This window comes from Priapulus caudatus, unplaced genomic scaffold (genome assembly GCF_000485595.1).
Source record: "Priapulus caudatus unplaced genomic scaffold, Priapulus_caudatus-5.0.1 Scaffold473, whole genome shotgun sequence".
Lineage (NCBI taxonomy): Eukaryota > Metazoa > Priapulida > Priapulimorpha > Priapulimorphida > Priapulidae > Priapulus > Priapulus caudatus.
This window is the reverse complement of record NW_014577534.1, coordinates 33,087-44,325: the sequence shown is the minus strand read 5'-3', so window position 1 is coordinate 44,325 and position 11,239 is coordinate 33,087. Positions and strand designations below refer to the sequence as shown.

At 44.6% G+C, this 11,239-nt stretch overlaps 1 protein-coding gene across 2 annotated transcripts in view; it reads left to right on the top strand.

Moving 5' to 3' along the window:
• LOC106810789 (histidine--tRNA ligase, cytoplasmic-like) overlaps positions 1 to 11,239 on the top strand; it is a 25,895-nt gene that overhangs the window by 9,145 nt on the left and 5,511 nt on the right. Inside the window, exons 2-13 of one of the 2 annotated variants that reach the window (XM_014814237.1) lie at positions 3,367 to 3,620; positions 4,090 to 4,176; positions 4,734 to 4,853; positions 5,170 to 5,265; positions 5,623 to 5,748; positions 5,937 to 6,044; positions 6,578 to 6,676; positions 7,595 to 7,688; positions 9,689 to 9,816; positions 9,943 to 10,018; positions 10,260 to 10,435; positions 10,981 to 11,097. In XM_014814237.1, coding sequence (XP_014669723.1) covers positions 3,384 to 3,620; positions 4,090 to 4,176; positions 4,734 to 4,853; positions 5,170 to 5,265; positions 5,623 to 5,748; positions 5,937 to 6,044; positions 6,578 to 6,676; positions 7,595 to 7,688; positions 9,689 to 9,816; positions 9,943 to 10,018; positions 10,260 to 10,435; positions 10,981 to 11,097 — 1,464 coding nt within the window. In that variant the 5' untranslated portion in view covers positions 3,367 to 3,383. The remainder of the gene's footprint in view (positions 1 to 3,366; positions 3,621 to 4,089; positions 4,177 to 4,733; positions 4,854 to 5,169; positions 5,266 to 5,622; positions 5,749 to 5,936; positions 6,045 to 6,577; positions 6,677 to 7,594; positions 7,689 to 9,688; positions 9,817 to 9,942; positions 10,019 to 10,259; positions 10,436 to 10,980; positions 11,098 to 11,239) is intronic. The other variant, XM_014814238.1, reaches the window with a different exon arrangement.

The following is an 11,239-nucleotide window of genomic DNA, read 5'->3' as shown; positions in this document are numbered from 1 at the left end:
CTCTTTCTCTCGTCTCCCCCTCTCTCTCTCTCTCTCTCTCGTTGCTTTCACCAGCTCTCTCCCACCCCCTCTCTCACATCTCTCTCTTTCTCTCGTCTCCCCCTCTCTCTCTCTCCCCCCTCTCTACTCTCTTGTTGCTTCACCGCTCTCTCCCACCCCCTGCTCTCATCGATCGTCTCTCTTTCTCTGCGTCCCCTCTCTCTTCTCTCCCCTCTCTCCCCCTCTCTCTCGCCCCTCTCTCCCCCTCTCTCTTTCTTGTTGCTTTCACCAGCTCTCTCCAGCCGCCTCTCGTGTGAAACGACGCGGAGCGGTTTTCAGTGTCACCAGCCAACAGTCAGAGCTGTTTCAGGTCACGCCGCCAGGGGCTGGCACGTTCCGTGTCACGGGAAGGGAGAAACTGGCGCGCTTTTCAAGGTCACGCGATATTCGGGAGCGACTGTGAAGTGTCGAAGTAGTGCTGGGCTGATATTCGAAGCTTCGGCTGCTAACTGCAGATTCCGATCTGGGTTTTCCTGTCTCCCCGTTCCCTTTTTCTTTCATCTTCAATCCTCACCACGCCCTCCTCCTGTTCCTTTCCACTCTCCCGTTTTTTCTTTCCGCCGGGCACAGCTAACCGATAACGCGGTCGTCCTGACATCGATAATCGATAAAACGGTTGTGCAGGGTGCGGGCGAGCGATCGAGACGGAAAGCTAGCGCGCCAAAGAGAAAACAAAAGAACTAACCGGCGCAACCGCCTTGCTTAATTACACGTTTATACACACACGCAGACACACGCACGCACGAACGCACGCACGCACGCACGCACTGCTTCGCTCGTCTCGTGAGCGAACGGACGAACTCCCAGCGAATTTCCTACCGCAACGGCAGTGACGAACATTCCTACACCGGCGCCGCTGCGGTGACGACGCCGACGACGACGACGACGACGGTGACGATGACGATGTCGATGACGCCAATGGTGACAAGATTTCCTACGACACCGCTACGATGATGTGACGATGACGGCTTCACGTCCAGCGACCTCCAAATGACCTCCGACCATCGCTGCCTCAGATGCGACCCCCATCCCCGCGACATTTCCTAGGCGCACCTCGGCGGCGGCGCCCCCTAGAGGCGGTCGCGCACGACGTAGGAGGCGAGGCCCTTGACGTAGTGGTGGTCGAGGACCTTGCAGTGCGGGCAGGCGACGCAGCGGGAGTACTCGCTGAAGAACAGCAGCGGGTTGTCGACGCTCACCATCGCCCGCACGCAGCTGTTGCAGGTCAGTCGTTGCTGGCAGCACGGCAGTGCAGCGAAGATGTCATAGCTGTGAGCGAAAGAGAGACGAATAATTAGTTAGTGTGTTATTGTTTCGTTAGTTTATTATTATTATTATTATTATTATTATTATTGTTGTTATTATTGTTGTTGTTGTTATTGTTATTTTTTACTTATTTCTTTACTATCTTCGTTTTTAATTTACTTATATCTTATTTTGCACATTATTATAGTTTATCATATTTATCATGAATAATAACAAGAGTAAGATAGTAAGATAAAAGATAGGCCTAATGAGTTATTATCTTGCTATTGATCATATAACAAATAAGGAAATTAAAAATAATAATCAAAATAGGATAGTAACACACCAGGCCTAACGATGATCATAACAAGAAAAGCAACAATAACAACAACAACAACAACACAATAATAATATAATAATCACAATAACAACAACAGTAAGAGTAATAATAAAGATCGTGGGTACACACCTGTACATGGTACTCAGCAAAAAGAGATAGAGTGTGGAATCGGTGCCAAGAAGAGAGCCTTGTATGCGGCAGCACCTGCCAGTGAAAACTGTAAATCTCTTCACTAGCCCACTAGCCGAGTAGGGCGCAAGAAATTATCATTATGCTTACCTGTACATGGTTCCCAGTACGAGGTGCTGACCGCTCCAGACGCGCTTGCAGGCACGGCATCGCACGATGCGGTCTCCCTCCAGGCAGCCCATACACACAGCATTCAGATACATCGTCTTACCATCCAACGTCACCTACACACAGAAGTAAGTAAGTAAGTAAGTAAGTAAGTAAGTAAGTAAGTAAGATGAATCTTGAAAAGTAATATCTTGTTGTTAAAGTAATATACGTAAAACATGCCGGCGCACATGCGTACGGCACAGCATTACGATCAGTCACTGTCGCTGAAGTGGTCGTTGTCATATATGTAGTACTTCTACTTCTACTTCTACTTCTATACTGGACAGTCCCTAAGGAATAAACGTCCAGGGCTATAGCTAGCCATGGTGTGTGTGACCTAGCTTGGGTACAGCCAGGTAGTTAGCCTTTTTTTTTAGCCGAATGGCACGAGGTGTCGGCGAGTATGTCGCCTACGTCTACTCCCTAACCTTAACCCTAACACCCTAACCCTAACCATATCAAATAGTTACTTCGGGTACATATTATACGCCGCATTATACGACAACGACCCTTCGTGCGTCACTGTCAGACTGCAGCCTGTAGGCGTATGTACATACTACACATGCGTCTAAGCAGAGGAATTGCTCCGACCTGTGATTGGAGGATAAAAATATAATTCATGACGTTTCGTTTCACCGGTCATAGCCGCGCGTGTATTAGCCTATGAGCGATACCGCGCGTGCATATTTGCTAATTAATTAGACTAATCGTGCTTCAATAGACTCAAAATTCACAGAGATTAAGGCTAAGACATGTGTCTATAACAGCTAGAATTTATAGAAATGTAACTCAAATCGTTCGCTCCATATGATAGTTAGTACACGTTCCTACCGGTCATAGCATAATAGCGTATGCGGCGGGAGTGGGCGGGGTCTATTTTTATCCTCCAATCACAGGTCGGAGCAATTCCTCTGTTTAGACGCATGTCATACTACATGGTTCATGCATGCGTGGTAACAGGTAAATACGAATATAAGGCCAGAATCGCCCGTTTCATGGATAACATGATATGGGTGACAGTGACACATTAGGCTAAAACTATACTAACTAAATCGGTGTTTCCTCAAACCATAAACTTGTCCTTTTTTAATATTATGTAAATAGTAAGCATGGGGACGAAATTGCATCAATCTTAAAATTGCCTGAATTGTCGTAGGAGAATCTACACAAACCAAACGTACCAAAGTTTGTTAAACATATGATGGCTCTGGCTCAGAGATTTGCTAATCTCTATTTCCAGTGTGTTGTTAACTATGAACGCTCTTGCTAACAATTTAATGTTTAATGTTATGAATGTTGTAATTAATTGTTATTAATGTTTTTTACAACCTTTGTAATATTGTGGTTGATTATTGATGTGCACCTGTCTGTGGCAGACGGACACTGTCACAGGTCTGATGCAGTGTTTTCTCTACTTTCCATGATCGCTGGAATCGTCGTTCATCTACCGCTTCAATCGCAAACCGCATTCGTTCAAACTCGTTTCCCCTGCCGCGTCGCAAACAATACGATCAAACTTTCGGCATATCGTGATTGTTTGGATAACAAAAATCGCTCGGTGATGACGATGCGACGCATCACGTCGGCACGGCAACTGATGCGCGCGTGCTCTATCCACAAACAATGTCGTTACTATGCGACGAACTCGGGCGAGCAGGTAGGTGGCGAACAGTTACACGTGTTATTCTCAAACATCTAGTCTGGCTTGTGCAGCTTTCGTTATTACGCATTTCCGTCCCGTTCTAAAGAAAGATTTACGTGGCGAAGATGCTGATAGAATATGTGTTATAGTTTTTCTAATTGAAGGCATTAGCAGTAACTGTGGTTTAAACACAGGCATGCATATGAAATGTTAAAGTAAACGTGATGCTAGTTAAGAATTAATTGGGACAGTGAGAGCATATGCTGATTTCTATCATCCCAAGGTGGATAGCTGCTTGGGCTATTGCAAGCATGGTGTGTCTCCGTTGATATTACCCTCAAATGTTTTTAGACTGTACAGGAATTAATGACGGAAACCATAATGAATTAGAAATTAATGCACACTCATTGCGTCACCATCTCTGGTTTATGTGGGCACCCAGCTAAACATACATGTGCTTACCATTATATTTTCTTCTCGTCAGATATCACAGGAAGTAGCGAAATTGCTTGAACTAAAAGCACAGTTGGGAGATGGACCTCCACAGAAGTTTACGCTCAAGTGCCCCAAGGTAAAATCCACATAGCTAGAGATCTACAGTTGGAGGCCTGACAATAGCCCTATTATAGTTAAAGTTTAAAGTTAAATCTTCCCCACGCCTATGTGGAGCATAGGCGCATAGGGCAGTGCCTATCTCCGTTTCAGTAACCCTGAGGCCCCGCAGCTGCTTTCACAGTAAATGCTACAGTAGGAAATCCTACTATAGTACAGTACTACAGTACAGTACTACAGTATAGTACTATTGTACAGTACAGTAGTAAATCCTATTATATCGCCACATAATTCTGTTTAATGATTTTATTCTATTTCTGATTTCACAGCAGTGCTTTACTGCAAGTTTTTCCTGCTTATTGTGAATTAATGATTAAGTTATATAATAGTAGTTTTGTAGATTTAAAATTGCTATCAATACGTGACTAGAATTTGTCCTAACCCGAACAAATTGGGTAGTTTTTCGTTAATACTGCGCAAGCGTTTTCAATAATATATAAATGTGACCGTATGCTCCCATACTAGTGTAAGACTGTTAACACTAACAGTTGTTTGCCATGGTGTTGTTGTCTGCAGGGTACGCGAGACTTTGATTCTCAGCAGATGGCAATCAGAGATGCCGTTTTTAAGAAGATTGTAGAGTGTTTTAAACGTCACGGTGCTGAAACAATCGACACGCCCGTGTTTGAACTGAAGGTAAGTGTTTAAACTATTGGTTAACTAAACTGAATCATTCAATTCAAAACTGCGAATTGATTAGTAATTTGTTAAGGTAATGCTGTCCACCTACGTCTGAATGGCTCTAAGTAATTTACTCACTCTAGGGAAGGGTGCAAAAGTTTCTTCAAAAAGACACATCAGTTGTATCATACTCAAAAAACCTCTAAAACAGTCATTTGTTATCCTGGAAGTATTGTCATACTGGCTAATCATAATGGCTTATAGCAATGTTTCGATCATTACTCATCTGCATCCAAAGCTAATGTTTCTTTCACTATCTGTTGACATATAGGAAGTTTTGACAGGCAAGTATGGAGAGGATTCAAAGCTCATCTATGACATGGCAGACCAGGGAGGAGAAATTCTATCTCTCAGATACGACCTGACTGTATCCTTGCCTCGTCACCAATTATTATAATGACACCTGCTAGTCTGGTGGCTAACGTGCGATCGCGGTGTGTCCGCACACTAGAGCTTCATAACAAATTTCGTACGTCTTCTAATGATCGCGAAGAAGTTGGATTGTTTCTGTGAAATGGTGGGGGGGGGAGGAGAATGTAGTAAAAGATGCACATGTGCACAAATAGCTGGCCCTCCTTGCTCCTGCCACGAGTTCTAAATACAACCTAATAATAACCGTTTCTAAATACTTCATGCTAAGGTTTGCTATTAGCATACATGTATGTATTTTTATGTGAGCTGTGTGTGTGTGGACTCGTATTTCCTTAACTAGCTGCCTCTCTAGGTTCCGTTTGCGCGTTATCTCGCGATGAACAAGATATCGAACATTAAACGGTATCACATTGCTAAGGTATACCGGAGAGACAATCCATCTCTGGCGCGGGGACGCTTTAGAGAATTCTTCCAGTGTGTAAGTGACAGACAATCTAGTGCAGTCAATGACATGAAATAGCATGTGTAAAGGCACCCTAAAAGTGTCGTAAATCAATTCGATTTTTTCGTAAATGTTTTATAAAGACTGGTCACTTTTTGAAAAGCGCGAATAGGTAAACTTTTCAAGGAAAGCAATGATCATTGCGATCATTTGTTTTTTGTCAGGATTTTGACATCGCCGGGCAGTACGATCCCATGCTGCCGGACGCTGAGTGTGTCAAGATCGTTAGCGAGATCCTATCATCGTTAGACCTCGGAGATTACACGATAAAGGTGAGGCGGTGCCGGTGATGTGCGACGGGTTGACGATGTTTAGAGTAACCTGCACGGTGGGTTTGCATTTACTGTAAACAGTGCGACTGAGACATGCTGCCACCTCGTGGTAAAAATACTAAAATAAAACAATTATTGCTAGATTGTAGAATTTTAAGTCTAGACCGGCTGTTATTTATACTAAATTATGTAGGCGATTTTTTTTAATGATTTTACATGTACGTGGGGATCTGGCATCTACTAGTTGTCACACCCTAGGCACTTCGTTATCATGTCATTGTCCTGACGATATGTCTACAATTCTGTGTCATAAAGCTCTATTTATTATCTGGTTTGTTTCTGTTTATGAACTGCGCTGTTTATTTTCCAAGCAAGTAATGCTACTGGGATATTTTCCACTCACTTTTTCTCCCTCCCCCACCTCTGTCCAATCCTCTAGAATCGACCGGTAATCGTTGGGAGCGAAGCGACTTGGTTCGTGCGCACGCGTTTCGGTCGTTTTGCCGTGCTTACCTCCCGTCTTTTCTGCGCAGCTAAACCACAGGCAGCTACTAGACGGCATATTCCAGGTGTGCGGCGTGTCCGAGGGAAAGTTTCGCTGCATCTGCTCCGCCGTGGACAAGCTGGACAAGGTGAGAGAATGAACCCCGGCGCGGTAGCGACGCCGTTGTCACGAGATGATTTCAATGTCATGCTGGGCGACTTCGCTGTCTAGTAGCTTAATGGGAATTTCAAACCCCGGTTAGCAGTATGGATGTTACTGATTTTACCATCGACTGTCCGTTGCTCTTTCTGACTGATAGCGTAGTAACGTTGGTCACATGGTTGTCGTGGTAGTCGCAATGGGTGGACGTTGTTCTTGGGTTAATGACAGCATCGTAACGTGATCACGTGGTTGTTGTGGTAGTCGCCGTGGTGACAATGCCGTTGTCACGAGCTGATATCTGCATCATAGTGATTGACTTGAACTTCCCCTTCCCCCATTAGCTCATATAGCTCATTCCCATATTAGCTCAGTATTGAGTGTTGTATATGGAGGCGACTTGCCATTAAAGATAACAGAGTTGCAAGCTTGTTTTTTTTTCACTAACCAGATAGACTTGTTATTCGATCTGGTAACGCCACTAGCCATCCTCGAAAGTTTGTCAATAACACAAGCGCACTGTTAAATTATGCTCGTGTGCACCTGTCTTTTGTCATGTTATTTCAGATCTAGGACTAGTTATAGCCAAGTTACCACATTGTTCGCTTAGGCAGCCCAATAGAAAATGCACTAGCCACTGTCTAGTAGCGTAATAGGAATTTCAAACCCCAGTTAGCACTATGGATGTTACTAATTTTACCGTCGCCTGTACGTTGCTATGTCTATGTCTGTGACCGTTGACGTTGGGTGAATGATACAGTAGTAACGTGGTCGCGTGGTTGTTGTGGTTGTCGCCGTGGTAACGTGGTTGTTGCCGTAGTAACGTGGTCACGTGGTTGTTGTGGTAGTCACCGTGGTAACGTGGTTGTTGCCGTAGTAACGTGGTCACGTGGTTGTTGTTGCGTAGTCGCCGTGGGTGGACGTGCGGACGGAGATGATCGATGAGAAGGGACTCGACGCTGAGGTCGCCGATCGCATCGGAGAGTTTGTTCGGCTGTCAGGTGAGATGTGTTTGATTAAGATTTATAAACCTAATAAGCTATGTCTAGTAATACCTAGTATATACCTACAATGTCTAATAAATGTCTAGTAACAACTAGTATACCTGTCTAATAAATGTCTAGTAACACCTAGTATACATATAATGTCTCATCAATGTCTAGTAGTGCCAAGTACACGGCGAGCAATTAGTCATGGTGATGCGTGAATGCTACAGATAAAAAGAGTAAATAAGTAAGTAAGTAAGTAAGTAAGTAAGTAATTAAGTAAGCGAGAGTGTACCCCGCTACTGACTACAGAGTACACAGTAAAACAGAGAGAGAGGTCATGGCGTGGGGTCAGGCGACATGGCGCGGGGTTATGCGAGGTTGCAAGAAGGAGATTCTCATTGGCTAAGTTTAGATGGGCACTACCGATTCTTGCTTGGTAACTTAGACAGGCGCCAGCGATTCTCGCTTAGCGACTTAGACAGGCACCACCTATTCTCGCTTGGGAACTTAAACAGGCGCCAGCGATTCTCATTTGGTAACTGAGACAGGCGCCAGCGATTCTCGCTTGACAACTTAGACAGGCGCTGCCGATTCTTGCTTGGGAACTTAGACAGGCGCCAGCGATTCTCGCTTGGCAATGTAAACAAGAAACCGCAATTTTGTACTCGGTGACTTAGACGGGCGCCGCGGACTATAACACACCCTGCTGATTCTCGCTTGGTGACTTAAGCTGGGTTTACACTACCGACTTTATGTTAGCGAGTTGGCCAGTTGGACAAATTTCGCAAATCGGCAACTCCGAGTTGGCGAAAATAGAACATGCTCTAATCTCCCAACTAGTTGCTATCGATCGGTGGTCGCGCAACTTTTGCGTTTACACTGCCGATTGTATAGTTGGGAAGATGGTCCAATTCGCAAACAAAAAGTCGCGGTAGTGTAAACCCAGCTTTAGGGAGGATGATATACGACGGATGTACAATGCCATAATCTCAGCTACACGTAGATTCTCTATCATAATTCTAACACGTCATGTGAAACACATGCGTCTAAACAGAGGAATTGCTCCGACCTGTGATTGGAGGATAAAAATAGAATTCGTGACGTTTCGTTTCACCGGTCATAGCCGCGCGTGCATATTTGCTAATTAATTAGACCAATCGCGCTTCAATAGACTAAAGATTCACAGAGATTGAGGCTAAGACATGTGTCTATAATAGCTAGAATTTATAGAAATGTAACTCAAATCGTTCGCTCCATATGATAGTTAGTACACGTTCCTACCGGTCATAGCCTAATAGCGTATGCGGCGGGAGTGGGCGGGGTCTATTTTTATCCTCCAATCACAGGTCGGAGCAATTCCTCGGTTTAGACGCATATATGTGAAACCCAGCTTTAGACGGGCGCCGCACGCTCGTACCTGCATGATGGCGCTGTCGTACTTCATGGGGCTGAGGAAGAAGGTGCCATCTATGAGCGGGTAGCGGTCGAACACCATGAGGGTCTGTGAGCAGACGACGCAGCCGACGCTCTGAATCTTACACAGACTCAGGTTGGAGAGGATGAAGCAACGTGTCTCATCGTTACCTGCGTAAAACATTATATATATATATATATATATATACATACATACATACATTACTAACATAGATACACAGACTCAGGTTGGAGAGGATCAAGCAACGTGTCTCATCGTTACCTGTGTGTCAGAACAAAACAATTTACATTATATATATATACAAACACGTATACACACACGCTTGTACACGCACGCACGCACGCACGCACGCACGCACGCACGCACAGAGCAATTAGTCATGGTGATGCGTGAATGCTACAGATAAAAAGGGTAAGAAGAAAGAGAGAATGAGAGAGAAACAGGGAGCGAGTTGAAAAGAATGGAAAACTGTTCATGGAGTGTTATTTTGGTGGTGTGCGTGGATGTGGTGTTATTTTGTCTGCTATCGATGCACAAAATCCCATCTCTGACCTGGACACTTTGTTTGCACTTGTAGGTGGCCCTGAACTGGTGGAGAAGCTAAAACGGGACGAGCGTGTTTCGAAGAACAAGCGATTCATGTCTGGTTTGGAGGACATGGAGCTCCTGCTAAAATACTGTGATCTGTATGGTGTGCTGGATAAGGTGAGTGGCGCAATCTACGTGCAAGACTCGTACGACTCGGCGTGTGACATTTTTTCGAAGCTACAAGATATCGTATGTTGAACCGTGCCTTTTATATTTATTTTTTAAATTTTTGTTTGTTTCCAGGTGTCGTTCGATCTTAGTCTGGCACGTGGTCTAGATTATTATACCGGAGTCATATACGAAGCTATTCTCAGTGGAGGTGAGTAATAAATTCCGTACCCCGTCTAATCTAAAATTCAAATCTAATCGATACAAAAATTCATTCTATTAATATAAATAATTTATCGGGTTGCCTCATCATCATTCAGGCGCGCCCGAAATCGTGGCGAGTGTGTACTTACCATGGCTTTTTCGATTGCTCGAAACTCTTACTTTTCTTTTTCGATTGCTTCTCTTTTCTTACTTTTTTTCTACGGTGCCCCTTCTCTGTCTCTTTCCAGCTGTCCAGAAGGACTTGTCGTCCACGGATGAACCGGGCGGCGTTGGCAGCATAGCTGGAGGCGGCCGATACGATGAGCTAGTCGGCATGTTCGACTCTAAAAATAGGAAGGTTCCCTGTGTCGGAGTGAGCATAGGCATCGAGAGAATATACGCAATCATAGAGGCAAAGGTCAATGTAAGTGAGAAACGAATGCCAAGGTCGTCTTAACTCGCCTTTAGTTTTTAAAAGCTCTCTGGTGTGATAAATTCCATCGCAAGCATCTACTAGTGAATGCCAGAACTGGTTTTAGAAATGGCAGCCCATCCCTCTGGTCCAGGACTGGTAAACCTTTGATCGGCGCTGGCTCATTTTCCTGGATTTTGCTATTGGTTACATCGTAGAAATTCAAATCTGAGTTTTAAGACTTATTTCTAAGTCTGCTGCCCAGAAATTGACCCGCAGTGGCGATCGAAGATTCGAAATAGAACGTACTGCAGTTATGATTCAGATCCGCGTAAACTAGATAGATTTGGAGCCTTTTAAGACGTGTCTCACGAGCCATTGAGATCGTTCTTAGTTTAAAATGCTCGCAGATGCTACGTAATGTCGAGCCGGCTTACGGCCTGTATATGTAGTACTAATGAAAGCGTAACGAAATAAGGCCTAATATATGTACGGCCATATCTAGTAGCGCGTTGACTTACGGCCGACTCGGTAGCTGATTGCTGCACTGCTTACAGGCGTCCAAGGTCAAGCAGAGGACGACCGAGACGGAGGTGTATGTGGCTGCTGCACAGAAGAACCTGCACGAGGAAAGGCTGGCGCTGTGCAATATCTTATGGGGTGCCAACATCAAGGTAACAGTGCCGGCCTGCAGCAAGCTTCTTCTGTTTGGATTTCTTTGGACAGCTGTTTATAATGGGAGACGTCTATATGTGGAGAGAGAGAGAGAGAGAGAGAGAGAGAGAGAGAGAGAGAGAGAGAGAGAGAGAGAGAGAG